This window comes from Eimeria necatrix, genomic scaffold, assembly GCF_000499385.1.
Source record: "Eimeria necatrix Houghton genomic scaffold, Enh_scaff700, whole genome shotgun sequence".
Classification (NCBI taxonomy): Eukaryota; Apicomplexa; class Conoidasida; order Eucoccidiorida; family Eimeriidae; genus Eimeria; species Eimeria necatrix.
The window spans coordinates 1-20,153 of NW_013654530.1; the positions used below are offsets into that span (position 1 = coordinate 1).

General features: G+C 58.4%; 6 protein-coding genes across 6 annotated transcripts; 2 read left to right on the forward strand and 4 right to left on the reverse strand.

Annotated features, from left to right (window-relative positions):
- Positions 1 to 388: 388 nt before the first annotated feature.
- On the reverse strand, positions 389 to 1,970 carry ENH_00071860 (transcription factor IIIb subunit, putative; the record flags this gene model as incomplete). Its single annotated transcript, XM_013582638.1, has 3 exons — positions 389 to 640; positions 1,487 to 1,565; positions 1,888 to 1,970. The coding sequence occupies 3 exons, from the start codon at positions 1,968 to 1,970 to the stop codon at positions 389 to 391; spliced, it is 414 nt and encodes a 137-aa protein (XP_013438092.1).
- A 1,802-nt stretch (positions 1,971 to 3,772) lies between these two features.
- ENH_00071870 (hypothetical protein, conserved) lies at positions 3,773 to 5,101 on the reverse strand (the record flags this gene model as incomplete). Its single annotated transcript, XM_013582639.1, has 3 exons — positions 3,773 to 3,985; positions 4,429 to 4,701; positions 4,793 to 5,101. 3 exons carry the CDS (start codon positions 5,099 to 5,101, stop codon positions 3,773 to 3,775), a joined length of 795 nt encoding a protein of 264 aa, XP_013438093.1.
- A 4,143-nt stretch (positions 5,102 to 9,244) lies between these two features.
- On the forward strand, positions 9,245 to 12,507 carry ENH_00071880 (KH domain-containing protein, putative; the record flags this gene model as incomplete). Its single annotated transcript, XM_013582640.1, has 3 exons — positions 9,245 to 10,747; positions 10,891 to 11,240; positions 11,421 to 12,507. 3 exons carry the CDS (start codon positions 9,245 to 9,247, stop codon positions 12,505 to 12,507), a joined length of 2,940 nt encoding a protein of 979 aa, XP_013438094.1.
- Positions 12,508 to 13,225: 718 nt separating this feature from the next.
- On the reverse strand, positions 13,226 to 16,564 carry ENH_00071890 (hypothetical protein; the record flags this gene model as incomplete). Its single annotated transcript, XM_013582641.1, has 8 exons — positions 13,226 to 13,364; positions 13,497 to 14,767; positions 14,965 to 15,010; positions 15,147 to 15,268; positions 15,511 to 15,618; positions 15,765 to 15,839; positions 15,981 to 16,168; positions 16,294 to 16,564. The coding sequence occupies 8 exons, from the start codon at positions 16,562 to 16,564 to the stop codon at positions 13,226 to 13,228; spliced, it is 2,220 nt and encodes a 739-aa protein (XP_013438095.1).
- Positions 16,565 to 16,816: 252 nt separating this feature from the next.
- ENH_00071900 (hypothetical protein, conserved) lies at positions 16,817 to 18,885 on the reverse strand (the record flags this gene model as incomplete). Its single annotated transcript, XM_013582642.1, has 7 exons — positions 16,817 to 16,887; positions 17,501 to 17,579; positions 17,638 to 17,736; positions 17,868 to 18,025; positions 18,231 to 18,420; positions 18,477 to 18,648; positions 18,836 to 18,885. 7 exons carry the CDS (start codon positions 18,883 to 18,885, stop codon positions 16,817 to 16,819), a joined length of 819 nt encoding a protein of 272 aa, XP_013438096.1.
- A 203-nt stretch (positions 18,886 to 19,088) lies between these two features.
- On the forward strand, positions 19,089 to 19,568 carry ENH_00071910 (hypothetical protein; the record flags this gene model as incomplete). Its single annotated transcript, XM_013582643.1, has 1 exon — positions 19,089 to 19,568. The coding sequence occupies one exon, from the start codon at positions 19,089 to 19,091 to the stop codon at positions 19,566 to 19,568; it is 480 nt and encodes a 159-aa protein (XP_013438097.1).
- Positions 19,569 to 20,153: the final 585 nt, after the last annotated feature.

Sequence of the window (20,153 nt, forward strand, 5' to 3'; positions counted from 1 at the left end):
GTGGGGGTGGGGGTGGGGGGGCATGCAGCAATTGTCAGGGGAGGGAAGGACCGGGAGGCAGCGCTGCAGCGAGTGCTGCTGTTGCTGCTGCTGCTGCTGCTGCTGCTGAGGCTGCAGCAGCAAGCGCTCAGCTGTGCTGGAGGCTATGTGTGCAGCAGCAGCAGCAGCCGCACCAGCGCCAGCAGCACGGCAGCAGCAACACTAACCGCAGCACAGCAGCAGCAGCAGCAACACCAACAGCAGCACAGCAGCAGCAGCAGCAGCAGCAGCACAGCAACAGCACCAACAGCAGCAGCAGCAGCAGCAGCAGCAGCAGCCCTAACAGCAGCACAGCAGCAGCAGCACTAACCACAACAATACCAAAACAACAGCACCAGCAGCAGCAGCCCTAATAGCAGCACAGCAGCAGCACTAACAACAACAGCAGCATCACTAACAACAGCAGCAGCACCACCAACACCAACAGCAGCAGCACTACCAACAACAACAACAGCAGCAGCAGCAGCAGCAGCAGCAGCAAGAGTGCACCTGCAACAGACTGGATGTTGGAGAGGCCCCGCTGCAGCGCCTGCTCTCTCGTCTCGCCGCCCCCGAAGGCGAAGCTGCGGCCAGTGCCTCCCGCAGGCACGAAGCGGCCCACCTAAATAATAAATAAATAAATAAATAAATAAATAAATAAATAAATAAATAAATAAATAAATAAATAAATAAATAAATAAATAAATAAATAATGAATGGTGGCGCGGGCGGCGGTGCGGCGGGCGGAAACGAAGAGAGTGAGTTGCTCAGTTTGCTGCTTCAGCAGCAGCAGCAGCAGCAGCGAAGGAGCAGCAGCAGCAGCAGCACAGCAGCAGCAGCAGCAAAACAGCCAGGCAGGCGGGGCACTGTACAGAAGCAACGGGAGAGCGCAGCTGAAGCAGACAGGGTTTGCTGCTGCAGCTGAGTAGCACTCAGAAGCAGCAGCAGCAGAAGCAGCACCAGCAGCAGCGGAAGTAGAAGCAGCAGCAGCAGCAGCAGCAGCAGCAGCACAGACACCACAGAAGACAGCGGGCTGCAAGTGTATAGACAGATACGCGCACAAAGACACAGACACAAAACCTCAGCAGCAACGCATGCACACAAATGTAAGCAGCAGCAGCAAATGCAGCAGCAGCAGCAACAGCAAGAACACCAATAGCGGCACATAGCAATAGCAACAGCTACAGCAGCAGCAGCAGCAACAGCAGCAGCCACAGAAATAGTAGCAGCAGCAGCAGCAGTACGTGTGGCACCGACAGCGACAGCAACAGCAGCAGCAACAGCAACAGCAGCGGCAACAGAACCAAAAACAGCAGCAACACAAGTAACAGCACCCGCAGCAGCAACAGCGACTGCAGCAGTGAACGCAGCTGCACCGACAGCTGCAGCAACAGCAGCAGCAGCAGCAGCAGCAGCACTAGCAGCAGCAGCAGCAGCAGTAGCAGCAGCAGCAGCAGCAGCAGCTTACCATGGACACGCCGCCCCCAGCAGACTCTGTGAATTGAAGACCTTCAACAATGCCGCTCTCCTCAAGCACGGCCCCACACCTGCACCCCAGAGCAGCAGCAGCAGCAGCAGCAGCAGCAGCAAGCAGATGCTCCCGGACAGCAGCAACGACACTCCAAGCAGCAGCGCTACTACTGCTGCTGTTACTGCTGCTGCTGCTACTACTGCTGCCATTGTTGCTGCTGCTACTGCGACCACTACTGCTACTGCTGCTGTTGCATATGCTGCTGCTGCCGCCGCTGCTGCTACTACAACTACCGCTGCTGCTACTACAACTGCGGCAGCTGCTGCTGTTCTTGCTGCTGCTGCTACTGCAACTACGCCTGCTGCTGCTGCTGTTGCTGCTGCTGCTGCTGCTCGCACCTGCAGCAAGTGAGTTCTCCCTTGTTCTCGCTCCTCTCCAGCTCTTCGCTGCCGCAAAAGCGGCAGGTCTTGGGGCCCGCCATTTTGGCTGGTTTTGCTGCTGCAGCTGCAACTAGTTGCTCTTGCAGCAGCAGCAGCAGCAGCAGCAGCAGAAGCCCCAGGCGCAGCAGCAGCAGCAGCAACAGCAGCTGCGAAGGTCTCCGCTTGGGCCCCTCTGAGCCCCACGCACACGATCCTGCGGGGTTACGGTGTACGTTCACCTGAAATCCAAGAAAGCCCAGAGAGCTGCTGCTGCTGCTGCTGCTGCTGCTGCTGGCGGTACGGGGTAATCCTGCTGCTCAGCGTGCTGCTGCTGCTGCTGCTGCTGCTGAAGCTTAGATACCCACCAGAGGGGCATTTAGGGGCCCCAAGGTAAGCAGGGGGGCCCCCGGCTGCTGCTGCTGGGGGCCCCAGTCGCTGCAGGGGCCCCCAAGAAGAAGCAGCTTGAAAGCTTCTTGAGAAAATATCTGTGTTCTATGTAAAATAAAAAGCAGATCTGCTAATGCAGCATTTGCTGCTGCTGCTGCTGCTGCTGCTGCTGCAGGTAGCCTTTCTTGACACGAGCAGGGCCCCGCAAGCTGCTGCAGACGACAGAGCAGCAGCAAGAAATCCCCAGGTGTATTTATTTTTTGTGTAAATTAGAATTCTAAATAATTAATTTAACAAAATAAATATAAAATATCTCGTTCACTGCATCATTTCCCGCAGCAGCAGGATCCTACAAGCCACAGACTCGACCCTACGCTGCAGCAGAGGGCCCCCCGTAGCTGCTGCTGCTGCTGCTGCTGCTGCTGCTGCTGGTCTTTCTGAAGGCCTTTAGGCCGGCTATTTTAATGCGGCCATTTCCATGTCAATTGGGCAAGTAAGCTGTGTGGCCAGCTGCGGGCAGCAGCAGGCGCCCTTAGCGACGCTGGTGCAGCAGCAGCAACAGCAGCAGCAGCAACAACTGCAGCAACAGCAGCAACAGCAGCAGCAGCAGCAGTCCAGCTTCTACAGAACAGAAAACACGGGCAGCAGGACCCTAGGGCTGCGGCAGCGGCAGCAGCAGCAGCAGCAGCAGCAGCAGCAGCAGCTCGCTGCACTGGCGCAGGTGTACATACACTCCGCAATGCATATAACGAAAGAGGCACAAATTTAAATGTAGAAAAGTAACTAATTTACTGAAGTTCACATTATAATATACTTTTATTGAGTCTAGGAAGTAAATATAAACAAGTAAGACGAACAATGGACTTGCTGCTGGCAGCAACGCAGGTGCAGCAAACAAAACACTATGCAAGTCTGGCTCTGCAGGCAGCAGCAGCAGCTGCTGCAGCAGCAGCTGCCCAAAATTAAATATTTATTTCATAAGTCCTGCTGCGGGCCGTCTGCGGCCCCAGGGGCCCCCTAGGGGGGCCCCAGGGGGCCCCCAGACCCCGCAGCAAGTGTAAAGGGGCCCTCCGGGGGGCCCCTGTGGGGGCCCCTCAGGGGGGCCCCCCTGTGGGGGCCCCTGAGGGGGCCCCAAACACCCAACGGCTCGGGCAATTAAGCTCTAAACGATTTACTTCGCTGCGGTGCCTTGAGGCAGTCCCCAGCGCCCTGCTGCTGCTGCTGCTGCTGCTGTGCTACGCTGCTGCCTCTTTGCTGCGCTGCAGCTGCTGCTGCTGCTGCTGCTGCTGCAACTGTGCATGCGGAAGCAGGCCACGCACTCTGCAAGGAGCGCGCCAGTAGAGGCCCCCTGAATTGGTGCGCAGACCGCCCTGCTGCTGCTGCTGCTGCAGCATCCGCGTTTGCGGCGCATGCAGCAGCAGCAGCTGCAGCAGCAGCAGCTGCAGCAGCAGCAGCTGCTGCTGCTGCTGCCAGCGCCTCAAACTCCCAGGTCCGGGTGCTGCTGCTCGCCCTTCTGGGCAATGGTCTGGTAAGAGACGCCCTTGTGGAGCGCGGAGTGTACAGACACCACAAGGGCGCACAGCAGCAGCAAAGTCATTACAGCATTGCCAGCAAGCAGCAGCAGCAAACAAGCACTGCCTGCGCAAACAGCCCCCTGGAAGCTCTTCTTCGGCAGCCGCGTGTCTCCAATCTGCAGCAGCAGAGAGCCGCAGCAGCACGCGCTCAGCCAACGCCAGCAGCAGCAGCAGCAGCAGCAGCGGCAGCGGCAGCGGAGGAGCAGCAGCAGAGGTGCAGCAGCAGCAGCAGCAGCGCCGGCAGCAGCAGCGGCAACGAAAACAGCCAGCCAAGAGGAATGACAACTACGCCAACACCAGCAGCACAAATGCCAACACCAAAAGCAGCAGCAACAGCAGCAGCAGCAGCAGCAGCAGCAGCAGGAGTAACAATAACAGCAACAAGATCAGCAGAAGCAGCAAGAACAGCAGCAGCGGCACCAGCAGCAAAGACAACATCCCCGCCAGCGGCGTCAACAGCAACAACAACAGAGCACCAACAACAGCAGAAACAACAACAGCCACAGCAGCAGCAGCAGCAGCAGCAGCAGCAGCAGCAGCAGCAGCAGCAGCGGCGGACCTGGACCTCGCCCTTGAGGGAGGCGAAGGCGCAGAGGGCCCCGCAAAGGCCCGCGACGGCGAAGACCGGAGGGTTGAGGAGGGCGCAGAGAGCAGCAAAGCAGCAGCAAATGCAAATGTAGTTAGTGGTGAAGTAGCGGAAGTTTCGCTGCATGCGATCGACTGCAGCAGCGCCGCTGCAGGGCCGCTGGAAAGCAGCAGCAGCAGCAAACTCGGACCAGGGGGCGCAGCGGCTGAGCACGGCGCGGTGCAGCAGCAGGTAGACTCCGTGGATCTGCAGCAACGCCGCAGCAGCGCTCGCTCGCCCTGAACCCCGGCCAAACCCCAAACCCTAAACCCTAAACCCTAAAAGGGGGTCTGCGCACCTGCGAAACCGCGAACTTGGCGCCGCCGGGGTCCTTGCGGCCGTCCAAAGTGCCCGAAAGCGCTGCAGCTGCTGCAGCAGACGGCGGGGAGCCCCCCAGCGACACTGTGGCGCGGGACTCCGCGGGAGGCGGCGGCGGAATAAACTGATCTGCATGCAACTGAGGGCAATTGGAGTCTGCGGAGAAGTTCGCAACGGGCGTGGGGGCCTCGGAAAGGGCCTGGTGGCCGGGGGCGTCGCTGGCGTAGAAGTCGTCCACGGCTGCGGCGCTGAGCGCCGGCTCGCCGCCGCCGACTGGCTCCAGCATCATCTCCAAACGCTGGAAAAACTCCTTTAAATCCCGAAAACAATGAACTGCGGTCGCGCCACGGCCTCTGCGCGCGCGCTTCTCCAGCTTTCCGCCAGCAGCAGCAGGCCGGATGTGCAAACTCCCTGCGCCACGTGTGCCCGCGCTCCCGCTCAAATGCCCACTCACAGCTCAGCCTTCCTTTATTTCCTTTTATTCAGAAACGCGCAATTTAAAGAACTCGGGCTGGACGCGAAGCGCACAAGAACGCCGCGCGGGACCCAGAGCTGCGCGGCTGCCGCCGTCCCGCCGGTCAGTCAGTCAAGCACACCCGCCGGGTGTCTGCTCTCTTTCTAGCGCCAAAATGCTGTCCTTTTCTCCGCAAATTTATCCTATTTCGGCGCTTCATTACCGGCCGCGATTATTTCGTGGAAAAGAACACTTCAACGCCCCTGCGCCCGCGTTTTCCCGCAGACTTGCCGCGGCGCAGAAGCGAAGTTGCAAACAGCGCAGCGAGCTGTCTGCCGCCGCCGCTTGCGGTGCATCTTCGCCTCTTTCAGGACTAAAGAAAAGTATTTCTTGCTTACTTACGACTTCGCTGCTATTGGACCAACTTCTGTTTTCCCCCGTAGCCTTTAGAAGCAGCTGCAGCCGCAGGAGCACCCCGCCACGGAAACCTGCGCTTTCCAAGTGACCCCCTGGCGACACACAGCAGCTTCCCTGCTTCAAAACGCCACAAAAGTGGCTGCTTACGAATAAAAGACACTCTCGAGCTGCCCTTAGAGTGCTGCTGCAGGCGGCCACAGCCAAACTCGTCGCTTTCAGCTGTGGAGCCCCTGCTGCAGCGCAGCTGCGTTAGCTGCCAAGGAACTCTGCGTTGCAGTGCAGCATAGCCCGATAGCCTCTGCAGCATTTGCTTCTTGCAACAAGCGACGCTCTAGCGGCGTCTAGCCCCCCGAAAGCACCATTTGGGGGCAGTCGATGAGCTCTTACTTGGGCCTTTTGCTTCTCTTTTGCCCCCAGAACTTCTCCTAGGTGCCTTCCGCGGCACTTAATTGTCTCATTGCAGAAAGCCACACTTTCCCGAAGCGCTTTAGATGCCCCAGGAGCAGCCCAGCTCAGCACCCAGAGGCAGCTTTCCTGGGGGAGCGGCTGACTACTAAAGACAGGCTAGCGAGGCATTACTAAGTCTTGCCGACCCCAAAGCTCCAAGCTAGAGGCTGCGGGGCTCTTTAGGCTTTATTTTGTGAACCATTTTTGCTTCTCTAGAAAGCTTTTGGCTAGCCAGCTAGCTGCAGCTGGCGCCGGGCGATCCCCAGCGGGCGGCCCGCGGACTGAGGGGTGCGAAGCTCAAGTATTGTCATGGTTTCTTTAGAGCTGAAGAGCCCTTGACTGAAAAGCACTTTTTTTCTGCAAAAGACAGCATTTATTTGCGAAGCTTGGGTGCAAACGCAGGCCAAAAGGGCCCCGGGAATGCAGCAGTGGCCTCCTAGAGCTGGTAAGCAATGAACTTTTCAAGATTAGAAAGTTGAATTCTGAGCATCTTGAGAGTATTGAACATATTTACTTCGCGGGCGAGCAGTCTGTGGAGGAGCTGCAGCACCCGTGAAGGGATAAATCTAAAATTGCCCTCTTTAGAGTTTCTCCCCAGCGCAAGTTGCTGCCTTTCTATGGGCTTCTTAAGTGCTGCTGTTGCTGCTCATGGGGCTTCCGCGCAGCGCTGCCACTTGCGAAGCAGCAGACACAAGTGCTTCCATGAAGGCTCTTAGCAGCAAAGGCCTTGCTGGTCCTCAGGGGGGCTGCATTCCACGAGAAGCTGACAGTCTAGGACTCGTTCTCTGGGGTTTAGGATGCTTTCTAGCTGTGTACTATTAGGCTCCTTGCAAGTGCAGCTTTTGGGCCAAGCAGCCACACTTGGGGCCGGAAGTTGCTTCCAAATGGAAGCATTAGCAAGGAATACTGATCATAAGGAGCCATGAAGCCGCAGAAGCGGTGCAGAAACCAGAAATGCATACCTGGGCAAGGATAAAGAGTTCAGAATGCAAGGTTCAATCCCTCCAATAGGTGGAATGATAGAGTCTTTGTGCAGTGTGCTGGCTGGGATTTGGTGAGCGCCTTAGGCTTTCAAGAAAACTCTCTCTAAAGGGAGAAAGAACTCTACTTGAGGAGAGCAGATTATCGGAGGCTGAAAAATCGCCTGCAGCCTCTTCAGAAGCCCACTGCGAGCTTCTGTTAGCAGCAGCAAAATAAATATGTATTAATTGTGTACGTTTAAATATATATATATATATATTCTACGCCTTTATGTGCATTTAGACACGTGTGTGCATAGATATATACTTACATATGTACTCATATTTCTCCTGCCGCTCCCTCACGTGATTGTCAATGCTCTTGAACCAGCAACATATATGCTGCTGACAAGAGAGGTATCCTGCACTGCCATTTACTCTAAATGCCCCTCTATAAAAGCCCCTCTACAGAAATGCGATCTCATGCTTTCTGCAGTACATCTGAGTCAAAAGCAGCGCCACGCAGAAGACTAGCTGCCAGCGAGCTTGACAGGGAAAATGTTTAGAGGAGTTTCTTTCAAATTCAAAGTGCGCCGAACGCCTGAGCTTTTTGTCTATTGGCTGCGTCAAGAAACAGAGCCTTTACTTATCCTTTTTGTTCGATCTTTCGCCTTTCCGGGCAAAGCCACCTGCACAGCGACCCACTGCTGTGGAAGCACTAGAGCCCGTGCTCTGCGAGCAACAGCAGCTGCTTTACTGCTCCAAATGCCTAAAATCCTGAAATACTAGTTAAGTTCCAGCGCCTTAACGGCTCCAGGGCTGCGCCTGGACAGAGAAAGGCGAGTGTGGACGGGAGTTCTGAGTCGCGGAGAAGTTCGGCGAGAAGTGCAGTCTAGCATAATCGCGAGGCCTTTAAGGCTGCAGATGGAAGTATGAGTGAAGGAAACTAAAAGTCCTCGTGAACTAAAGCTATCTTGGGGCTCTGTGGTGCTGTCCAGTGGGTGTTATTGCCTGATCTGCCAAAGTTCAAGCCCTGGAAGTGAGGGCTGACTCGAGCCAGGGAGATGGCGAGGTTAATTCAGAACAGACACATATTTTTAATGTTCACCACATCGCCAGGCGTTGACTGATTTGTAATCTGCAAACAAATGCAGCAGAAGCTACCTCCGCCATCCTCTCCAGCTTCTCAAACAGCAAGCGCATCAACCAGCAACAAATGCAGCAAGGCAAGCCTGCTGCTGCCTTGCACAGCGCCGGCTCTTTATTGCAGCAGCAGGAAAGCAAAGTTTCGACACGAACAGACGGCAAAAGAGCGCTGAGGCAGCGGGGAGCTCGAGCTGCACACCTCAGACCCAAACTGAGAAAGCACTGCCTAAATTTGAGCAGAGACCGAAGACATGACTCGACTAAAACGCCAAAACTGTCCTGCATTCGCAAGAAACCCCGTAAGCCCAGAGGCCCAAACTGCAGATTCAAAGTCTGCAGCGCTGCGGCCCCGAGGCCACGGCTGCCCTTCTGGGGCGGGCCTGGCAAATAAGGGGCGGCGGGGTGTGAGGGCCTCTGCAGGGCTGGGGAAGATGGCTATGTTGAATTTCAGAATCTTATTAGCAAAGCACCACTTTCCGGGAGGAAACCCGGAAATGGCGGCGTTTGAAGCGCAGCGGGCCAACGCCACGGGGAATCCTACGCAAAGTTAGGCTCAAAAGGCGAGTTTATGTTTCAAATTATATTATAAAAGCAGCACTTGGGCTGAAATCAACAATTCCAGGTGGCGGCGCTGCGCAGCATCCCGCAGCAAATCAGCGACGCCCGCTGCAGACGCGCGCAGGGCACCCACAGGGGGTTGCGTGCTGCCAAGGAGCGGCGGATTCTTATAATCTCGCTGGAGAAATAGAGGCAATTAAATATTAGTTGTGTGTGGCACTTGGTGGATGAGACGGGATAAAGCTGCTGTGTGGGGCGGAAGGTGATAGGGGACAGACGGCTGCTGCAGCAATTGCTGCGCGCACTGTTCTGGCATCTCACGGCGTAACCGCGTAGATAGGGCGGCTGCCGACTCCGTCGGTTTTTCGAATATATCTGAATTGTTTTTCTCCTTGCATTCGGAGCATATCCCACAACCGTTCGAAAGCGTTGGCCGGCGCAAGACACCAGAATGGCTCGCAAGAAGAGGACTGACGAAGAGGCGGCTGCCGGCGCCGCGCCGGCTGCCAGCACGGGCGGAGCGGCGGGGCACGCCGCCCCCAAAACCAGTGACGCTGGCCAAAGCAACAACAGTAAAGCGGGCGCAGGAGGAGGGCCGGGGCGGCAGAACAGGAAGGGAGGGGAGGCAGCGTCTCGGCCGGGCGGCGCAGCGGCCGCGTCTGCAGCCACCGAGGGCGACCGCAGCGCCGCTGCCGAGGCTTCCTCGCCGAAAGCCGGCGGCGGCGCTGCAAAGGAAGTTTCAAGAGAGGCGGAAGCCGCCTCGGGGAGCGCGGAGAGCTCGCCGGGCTCCGCGGCGGTGCCGCGGCGCGAGATCGACATGACGGGCCTGTCCGCGAGCCAGAAGAAGAACTTGAAGAAAAAGCTGCGCAAGCAGGAGCAGAAGCAGCAGGCCGCGGAACTCAGCAACGCCTTGCGAGTGGGCGCGGGGGCGGCCACGCTGGCCAGCCGGCTGAACGCAGTGGCCCAGCAGTGGGCGAAGCGCGTGGCGGAGCTGGAGGCCAGCAGCTCGAAGGTGGACTCTGGGGCCGGCGTGAAGCAAATTTTCGAAGCCGTGGAGCTGCTGCAGAAGGAAATGCAAGAAACTCTCGAAGAGGAGGTGGGGCGGGCCAAAAAGCCCATCAACAAGCGCGCCACAGTGCAGCAGGTGCAGGAGAAGATCCGGGAGGCGGAGCTGACGATCCAGAAGCAGCAAAAGGAGCAGCAAAAGGCTGCGGCGCTGCAGTCGAAGGCCAAGGGCGAGGCGGCCGCCGCGGAGGCCGGCGCTGCCACGGCTTTGCAAATGGAGGAAGCCATGCGCTACCTCTTCCACTTGAAGGAGCAGCTGGTGCTGACGCAGCAGCAGAGCGACTTGCGCGAATTCCAGCAGCAAATTGCAGAACTCAAAGCCTCGCTGGACCAAATTGCAAAGCAAGCCCAAAGAGCCGCGCAGCAAGCCGCCAGCGCCTCCGACAGCCGCCGCGCGCAGCAGCGCGAGGGGCTGCTGCGCCGCCGCCTCCGCGAAGTCGGCGCTGCGATCCCCGAGCAAAGCGGGGCCCCCCTGGCCTCCGTGGGGGTTTCTTTGCCCCCCGAGGCGAGCTACATCTTGCTGACTCCGCAGGGGCAGCCTTCGCTGCTGCTGCGCAAGGTGGAGCGCAAGTTCGGGGTGCTGGCTGAGAAGAAGAGCGCGGGCGACCGCGGCGTCACCCTCAGCCTCCTCAGCTACTCCCCGGAGGCCTGCGACAAGTGCGCAGCCTTCCTCAGCGCATGCAACTTCCCCCAGGTGCCCCTGGGCCTCGCCACGGCCCCCAACTGCCTCTCCCTCGAGGGCCAGAGCATCGGCGCCTTCATCGGCGCCGGCGGCTCCAACCTCCGCAGGCTCGAGGCGGAGCTCGACGTCCTCCTCTGGCTCGAGGACAAGTGGATTACTGTCCTTGGCCACGAGGCTGCAGTCAAGAAGGCGATTCCCCACATCAAGGTGAGCGCGCCGCCCCAGCGGCGGCAGCAGCGGCTGCAGCGGCAGCTGCGGTTTGCTGCTGATCCTGTTGAAATCGAGTTGCTGGGAGGGTTTTTTTTCGGGAAAAGGGCTGCTTAGGGGCTGCTGAGTTGCTGCTGCTGCAGGAGTCGCGCTCGCCGCCTTCCGCGAGCGACGCCGCGCTGGCGGTGCTCAAGTGCGAATTCGCAGCCGAAGTGGTCCGGGCCATGGCCCAGGGCAGCGCCAAGACCAGAGAAAAGCTGCAGCAGCTCGAAAGCAGCTTCGGAGTCACCATTTTGGTGCGGCCGCTGCGCCGCGGCGACCCCAGCAAGGTGGCCGAGGTGGCCGTCCGCAGCGCCGACGCGGAGGCCTGCAAGAAGGCCTGCGCGGAGCTGGAGAATGCCTTCAAAGGATTCAGCGCGAGGTCTGTGGAGTGCGACAGACTGAAGGCCAACAGGATTCTCCGCGGGGCAGCTGTTGACTTCTCCAGCATTCCGTAAGCTGCTGCAGCGCGGCTGCTGGGGCGGGGGTGGGGGTTTGGGGTTTAGGGTTTCGGGTGTTGCGCGGCGCAGTGGCTGAGGCCGCGCCTCCGAGCGGCTCTTAACGCAGACACTTTGAAGTGGCTTTTTAGTGCATGCAGACGAGCTGGCTGGGGCTTTGTGCTGCTGCGCTGCAGCGGACACGAGCTGATCTCGCTGCTGCGCTGCGACGACGGAGTTCTGCTGGTGGGGCCGTCGGAGGCGCTGGCGGCCGCGGCGGAGGCGCTGGGCACAGCCATTGACCAGCTGGCCCGCACGACGGAGACCGTGGAGATCAAGGCGACGCAGCTGCGCATTCTTGACCGCACGAAGAGGCAAGAAATCGAGAGTCTGAGCGGCGCCTCGTGCAGACCCCCGCTGCACGAGGGGGAGAAGGTGACCCTGACCTTCAGCGGGCACCCCGACGCCGTGCAGAAGGCCATCGAACTGGTGCATCAAACTCTGGAGGAGCAGAAGGAGGAGGAACTCGAGCTTTCGCTCGCAGCCGCCCTCCTGTTCCTCGTGGACAAGAGCCACCGCGCGCTGGAGGATGACCACGGCCTCCGCATCCGAGTGGACGTGCCCAGGAAGTGCCTCATTGTCCGCGGCGGCACGGGGGGCCTCGACGCCGTTGCAGAGGCCATCAAGAGGGTGGAAGAGGAGGTCACGCGCAGCGGCAAGATCGCGGCCACGCTGGACGTCCCGCGCGAGGCAGTGCCGCTCATCCTGGGCCGCCAGGGCGTGAACGTGCGGCGGCTGCAGAGCGAGTGCAACTTGGACAACATTGTGATTGACGGCCGCCCGCAGGCGGTGTACTTGCTGGGCTCGCAAGACGCAGTGCAGCAGGCCACGACGATGGTGCAGGAAATCGTGGCCAACAGCGCGGGCTCGCGCGCCCAAAACGGAGTCGAAGGAACCGACAGGCGCCCGAGAATGGGCGGCCGAGGCGGCGGCCGCGGCGGGCGAAACGAAGCGCCGGGCCGCGGCGAAGAGGCTGCTGCTTCCCGCAAGAAAGCGGGGGGCGGCCGCCCCGCAGCCCCCCCGAAACCCTACAATGCAAATGTTGACGACGAGACTGCTTTCCCTTCCCTGGGCGTTTGCACAGCGCGCCCGGGGGGCCGCTGGCAGAAGAAGTCGCCCGCTGCTGAGGGCGAAGCCCACGCAGCCACTGAAGCGCCTGCGCAGGCGACAAGTGACGCCCAAGCAGAGCCCGAGTTTGCAGGGGCAGATGAGGCTGCGAACTAGTTCGCCTCGGAGTCGGTGCGTGGAGGACTTCATATTCGCATTCTTAAAAGTCGCGATTTAGGTGTTGTCTGTCTATCTGCGTGGCATAAGATGGCAAAAGGACGTTTGACGGCAAGTTTTGGACCCTATTATGGGGGCTTTCGGGTCTTGGTGCTTCCGTATGGGCATGCATTCTGTGCCCAGAAAGCACCTCGCTGCAGATAAAGCCCGTAGTCCCCAGCTTGGCCGCGTTTTGTTTCTAGCTAGCGCATCTTCTGGCTTACGGGCTTGAGGGCTTGTCGACCCGAGCTTCCACCTGAGGGATGGCCGCAGCGCGTGCTGGCCGTCGCTCCCCAGGTGACCGCTCAGGCGACGGGAAAGCGAACTTATCGTATCGCACCCACAAGAGAACAGTAGAGCCCTCAGGAGTGGCGGCACTGGGTCGGTGATCACAGATCGCTGTCGCCGGTTTTACCGTGCCGACCGCCGAAACGCTAAAACTTAGCCCGTTTCCGGTGATACGACGAGGCCGATTAAATCAATGACTAGGCTAGTTTACGCAAGAATTGTGGCTATTCTGATCGGCAACCCTTTCAGCCGAAGGCAGCGTAACAATTGTGTGAAACTTGAATTTGTTGCCATACAAACAGTTGGAGCGTTCGTAGCAACTTTGCCGGTTTATCACCCTGCAGTGAAAAAAATCTATACAGATAGAGTTTTCAGGTGCTCGATATAGTGATCAAGTGTTACGTATCTTCTTTGCCGCTTTGAACAAACTATGTGGCTTCTGGGCGTGCCAAGAAACTTCCCCTCTGCCACTGGGCGACTCGAAGGAGTACCACACCGCCGGTTGGGCGGCCATTGCTGTGCTGCTGTTCCTGCAGCACAGAGAGAGACACAGAGTAAGCAGTAGAGGCATTTCCCGGAAAATCGAAGTGGCAGCTAAGCTGTACTCGACCGGTTCTCCGGGAAGGTCCGGAGTTGTACAGCGGCGAAGTTCACCGGCCTACCAGAGACTTAGGCAGCCCAAAGGTGAGCAGCAACTGTCGTTTTTGGTCTTCAAAACAACCCGCAGCTTCTCTCCAGGAGAGGTGGCCCTGTATGGCTGCTGCTGCTTCCCTTTGCTGTCACCCTGCGTCGCGGAGGCCGTTGAAAGGCCTCCGTCTTTGGCTATGTCCGCCGTACGAGGCGTTTGCATGCTTTTGACTTCTGCGCAAGATCTACTAGTGACCTCCGCGTCGAATTCCGCGGCTCGTTCAATGAATTTGCCCGATCTCTCCCGTTGCAGCTTCGAGAGGATGTTCTTTGTGTAGCTGCTCAGCGACAAGACCAGTTCACTGAAAATCGTGTTTCGCTCCTGCAGCATTGCTATTTGGTCCTCCGCAGAGCTGATGGACTCTGTGAGCCGAAGCACCGTGTCACGAGCGTCCTTCTGTGCCTGTTCTGCTTTTCTTTGAGACCCTTCTAAGGCCCCCTTGAGCTCCGCAGCCTCCCGCTGGACCGCCTCCAGCTGTTTCCTGACGCTGCTCATCTCGCCCAGTGTCTGCAGTCGCTCGCCGAGCAGTTGGCGGCGGCCTTTCCATGACTGTTCAACTTCTGCAGTCAACGCACTCAGCTTCTCTTCGGCCAGCATGAGCAGCTGGTTCCCGTGGGCCATTTTCGACTCCCACTGGCTCTCCTCCTTAATCCTGAGTATTCGGATTTCCTCCAGCTCGAACAAAGCCCTTTCCATTGCCTCTGACTTGGCCTGCAGCCACTGAGGCAGGCCATCGACGAGGTTTGCTGCGTCTTCCTTGCTGCCCGCAGCTCCCCCCACGGACTCTGCCGTTGGCTCCGGCTCGCTCTTCGTCGGAGGCGACAAAGGGCCTCGCAAGCTGCTGCGCCGGGCTGAAGGCACAGGCGTGGGCTGTTCATGGGAAGTGTTGGCGGCAGTGGAAGGCAGTTTCATTCCCAAGTCCTGCGCGAGCGTGGTGACTGACGGCGCTCTCGTCGACATGGAAAACGGGGAAAGCTTGCCGAAAATGCTGCTGCGCATGCGTCCTCGAGGCGTTTCCATTGCTAGAGCTGCCCCTATTTGGGCATCCAGTGGCAGGGCTTCGGGAGAAGACCGGCTGGAAGCTGCCACTGGACTATGAATTGACTCCGGGCGCCGCGGCGCTACTGAGAGTTTCCGCTGCACGGGCGATCGGGGGCTGTCGTTTGCAGTGAAGCTCTTGATGGCTTTCCTCAACTGATTTATCATTGCTTCCTTCTCAGAGGCTTCACTGCGCAGGCGGTTTACCTAAAAACAAAACAACATCACCTACTCACGCGAAATGAGCTGCGTGCCGAGAGAGCTGCCAGAGTGAACAGGCCTCCCTCTCTTTGATTTGAGTTACTATGATGTTTCGTGCAGTTTTTGCTGCACCGACACTGCTGCTGCGAAACTTAAAAGGCCATCATAGTTCCGCAGCAAAAGCAGAAACAGAGGCGCCTTACCTCTCTCTGCAAGTCTTCATTTTCCTGCCGAAGCCAGTCGTTGCTCCTGCGCAGTCGGGCATATACACACTTTTAAGTATTGCATAGCACTTCACAGTAGTAGTAAACCCAGGAGAAGCAAGTTCGATAGTGACAGAGCAATTAAGTGCAAATAAGTATTGCACTGACTGAAAGAAACTCACGAGGCTCTCTTGAACGGCATGTCCGGCTTTTCTTGCGTTTCACGAGCTGCCGACTGAGTTACGCCGCTCCCTTCCATTTTGCCTACGCGAACTAGCAAGTTATTCAGCTTTACCTTCAGCATCTGCAGTTCATCAGCAGCACAAAAGCCACTGCAAAAGGTTTTCAACAAGTTCAGCAAACCGGAGATTCCTCAAGATCTTTATTCCGTGTAACACGCCCACCGAAGCATCTGGCATCTGCCATTACCCTATTTCTATCCTTGAGGAGTCAGTGCTATACAAACACTCTAAATCCGAGAAGTTCCTTCCGCGGTCAATCTGCAAGCCCTGCCAGCCAGCGTGCAGTTTCCTAGGCAGCACCCACCTCATTTTCTCCTTGATATATGTCCAAGCTCTTCGAAACGCGTCTCTGTTCGCGCAGTTGAGCGTCTTTGGCTCGGAGCTCGAGCTGCAAGTCTTCAAATTCCTCCATCTGCAGCGCAGCAACAGAATTCGGGGGCCCTTGCAGCACTATGCCTACACCCACAGTGTCCATTTCGTGAACTGCCCCCAACAAATGCTTAGAACTAAGTCTCAGCGGCGAAAAGACCCTCTATTCCTAACTCAGAAGCAGCAAACCTGTTCATTGTGGCGTTGTCGTTGCTGTTCCACCTTCTCAGACAAAAGTTCATTGTTTTTGCGGAGCTGTGTGACCTGACCAGAAAAGCAGCGCAAACCATAGGCAAGCCTTCGCTGCGTAATACCAGCATGGGAAATGCATTTCCGGAAATACTGAAGAGTCCTTCATAACTCGCCTTTCCCAGCCAGCCGCACACAACTCAGTGAACGCGTTACCTCTTTGATGAGCACTTGCATCTTTGGAGCAATTTCAGTAGACACAATCCTGTATATGTTCCGAATAAGCGCCAGAAAGGAAATTGTTGCCTCTGGAGTCTCTTCTGGACAGGACTGAGACACCGAGCTGGGAAGTCGCCGGGTGAGGGAGTCTCGAAGCTCCCAAGAAAGTCTGCTGCGTGAAGTTCCTGAAGCGCATCAGCGGCACACTGAGAAGCTCTTGAAATCTATTCTTTGCTGCACTGAAAAGACTAAGCACTTTGATTTTTCTTTTTTATAATTGTGGAGCTTATGGGGCGATCTGAAGGCCCACCCATGCAGGTCTCATGAGAAGCCGGAGAACTGATCTCGGCACTCCCCAAGGGAATGTCCGACCAGCTTCCTTGGTAAGCAGGAGCTTTGGTGTGTAGGGCCTGCAGGTCTCTGTCGAATTCCTTGAGGTGCTCTTCCACTTCAGCCAGCATGGCCTGCGCAACTTCGCGGCCTTTGCTCTTCGAACTCGAGCTTTCGCTCTCCTGCACAGAGTCCAGCGAGCTCACTGGCGCGAAGTCGCTGAAAGACATGCTTTTGGAGGAGCCCGGCATTCTGAGGGGCAGCAAAAACAGTCATGTGCAACTCGGGGGCCCCTGGGGGCTCTGGGGATGGCAGCAGCAGCACGCAGCAAAGCCCGCAGCCCCGGAACACAGCTGTAAGCCTCCACTGCCGCTGCAGCGGCAAACGAGCGGGCAAAGCGCAGGGGCCTTTGCTGCTTCAGTTCTCGAGATTGCTGCGAGCTGCAGCCACGCCTGCAGCAATAACTCGAAGCTGTTGACTCTTCGTGCGGCTTTCCAGAGCTCTTAACTGTTGGCCTTCACCAGCGAAGTTGTCGACGCCAAAGACAGCCTCGCCAGCCGAAGCCCAACAGGTTCTGAGTCCCGCAAGAAACCCGCAGGAAAAGGCTTTTCCTGCTGCTCTACAGAACCCTTTTGCGCAGTGGAGTGCCCCCAGCTAGAGGTTTGCTTCCTAATTGCCCACAAAGAAGAGAATGCAGCTTTTCTGAACACGCTTCGGTGAGTGAATAGTTCGAGTCACTCGGACTGCTGCTCTGTGGACAACTACCGCGGGCAGGACGCTACCGAAGCACCATTGAGTTGCGCTAAAAAGCATTTATTTAAAACAAATTCAAGTTTACAACATTGATTAAACAACTCGCAGCGCGGCCGTTCAAATGATCGGCGACGCCAGTGGCGGGAACATCTGCACGTGCCACTGGCTCGCGTGGCTTCGTGGAAACTCGGGCTAAGACGGCGCCTTCTTGGAATAAAACTTGCCACAAAAGGAGCAATTTCAGTTTTGATGCAGAAAAAGAGTTTTTTTGCTCAATTGGTCTCGAGGAACCCGCTGAAGTCGGGTCTACCGTTCGATTGCGAAGCCATCAAACACTGCAGTGCCTCTCGCGACTACGAGCCCGAAGCGGCCCCTGTCTGGCGGACTTGGCCGATAAACTGAGTTTCTACAGCCAAGACTCTGAAGACTGTTACCTGGGGAAGGAATTGGGAGGGAAATGAGGAGCTGGTCGTCCACCAGCACTTCGACGGGCCCGGCCTCTCCGGGGTCATTCTGCAGGCCTCAGTGGACCAGTGGTCACCAGTGGTCCAGCGGCTGGCAAGGGTCCTACCACGGCAATTTTGTGCCGAATGGCCGGGTTGATGTAGAAGACGGGGGCCTGGGCGAGGGTCCACTGCTGGCCGCCGCGAGTGGCCTCCAGGCTGGCCACCTGGGGAGTAGAGTTTATAACACAATATAACAATAATATGCTTATAAAGCCCCAAATTGGTGTAGTTTGTAACATAATATGACAATAATGTATTTATAAAGCCCCAACTTGGCCCCGAAAAGGCCCTTTACTCTTTTTTCGGAGTCCAGCGTCGCGGCCAGGAAGTCCCGCTGGCCCTTCGCCCTGAAGACGAGGCCGGCGGCGGAGCCGCGGGCCAGCCTCAGGAAGACGCGGACTCGGGCGGAGCTGCACTGGTGCTGCAGCAGCAGCAAAGTGAGCTGCTGCGTCACTGCAGCACGAAGTTGCAGCAGCTTCTGGGGGTGCAGCAGCAGGGGGGCCTACGGGGCGTGAGGCTCTTGGGGGCCAGCCGCAGCAGCCCCAGCTCTTGCAAGCGCCGCCACTGGCCCGGGCTTTCCCAGTCTGCGGCCAAGTGGCTGTTGCTGCAGCAGCTGCTGTTGCTGCAGCAGCAGCTGCTGCTGCTGCTAAACCCTTACCTTCCAAGGACATGGCGGGGTTGCTGTAGGGCTCGCAGAGGGGCCCCACGCCGGCCACGGGCCTGTGGGAGGGGGGGGGCCCCCGGGCCTGGTGCTGCTTGCCGGCCTTGTCCACGGCCAGGCCGCTGACCACGCGGTCTCCCTCGCCGGGGCCAGCCTCCCCCGCGGCCTCCACGCGGAAGAGCTCGTTCTGGTGACCAGTGGTTAACCAGTGGTCACAGTGGTCACGCAGCGCGAAAGGCCCACCTCTGCGGCGTGCAGCCCCGCGAAGCGCTCCTGCTGCGGCTCCACGGCCACCACCGGCGCCGCCGACTCCGGGTAAAAGGGCGCGGCTTTGCGCGCCTTCGTGTACTCCAAGTCGCGAGTTGAAGAAGGAATGGAGTCGACGCTTTGGTCGTCGAAGTTCTGAGGCGGATCGCTGAGCCCCCCGCCGCAGCAGCAGCCCGCAGGCGCTTACCGCTATCCACGGCAGCTGCAGCCGGCGGTCTCGCGGCCCCTTTCGAAGCAACTTTGCAAAAGTTCTGCACAGTGTTCGCTTTCGGCTCACTTGCGGGCCCGGCGGGCTCTGTTTCGCCCACGGCGTCCACGCCGCCGCGCCTGCGCACCAGCCCGCCGCGGCTGCTGGCGCCAGAAGAAGCAAAAGTGGAACTGCCATTCCCTTACTTTGACGAAACTGCCTGCAGAACACTTTCAACTTTTCAGGAAACTGCCTGAGGAACACTTTCGAAGACTTTTTTCCCCGCGAGAAGGCGCTTTCTGCGGTGATCGCGCGTTCTTGAACGGCGGGTCGCCGGGTGTCTAGACACCCCAGCTGGCTGCGCTGGGGGGCGTGCAAGTGCAAGTGCTGTCAGGAAACGCATGCAAAGAGCGGCTGTTTCGTGGCAAAAAACTTTACAAAGCCCGCGGCCGTGCTGCCGGCGAGGGCCGGGCGAGTTTCCCGGACTGCAGCAGCAGCAGCAGCAGCAGCAGCAGCAGCACGCGCTGCAGCGCCGCCGCCGGCGGCGGCAGTTGCTGCGGGGAGAAAGGGCCTCTTTGCTGCACTCGTGCATGCGGGAACTACAGCGTGCGCGGCTAAGTGCGGAGACTGCTGCGTGCTGCTGCGCTGCGGGGAGGCTGCGCAGCAGCTTCGCTGCTGCGGCGCGGCGCGGCGCGCCCCAGCAGCAGCAGCAGCAGCAGCAGCAGCAGCAGCAGCAGCAGCGGGAAAGAAGTCAAGAAGCTTCTGCTGCGTCCGACTCTTCGCCGCGGCCCTCCTTCGCCGGCCGCCCCGGAGAGTCCGACAGCCCCGAGCCGTCCGAAATGGCCGCGTCTTCGTCGCTGGACTGCTGCGGGTGGACATGAATCCCTATGAGAGATTTCTACACACAACAAGCACCTCCCACGCCCTGCATGCACTTGCATGCATGCACTTGCATGCATGCACTTGCATGCATGCACTTGCATGCATGCACTTGCATGCATGCATGCACTTGCATGCATGCATGCACGCTAGCACGCATGCATGCACTTGCATGCATGTGCGCATGCATGCACTTGCATGCATGCATGCACTTGCATGCATGCACTTGCATGCATGCACTTGCATGCACTTGCATGCATGCACTTGCATGCATGCATGCATGCATGCATGCATGCATGCACTTGCATGCAGTCAGAGCTGCCCCAGGACCTTCCCCACGCCGCGGCTGCAGGCGCTGCGCACCATGGGTTCGAACTTGCTCGCGAAGCCCCGCAGCAGCCGGTGCGACCGCCCCCGCCAGTTGTCGTAAGTTTGGTGAATACTATTTCGCAGCTTCTCCACGCTTTCGTCGAAGTGCACGCCCTGCAGCCCCACACACACACACAACCCCAAACTACCCACCGCAGCCTCCTCGGGGGGCCCCCGGAGGCCCCGGGGGGCCCCGGGGGGCCCCGGGGGAAGCCGGG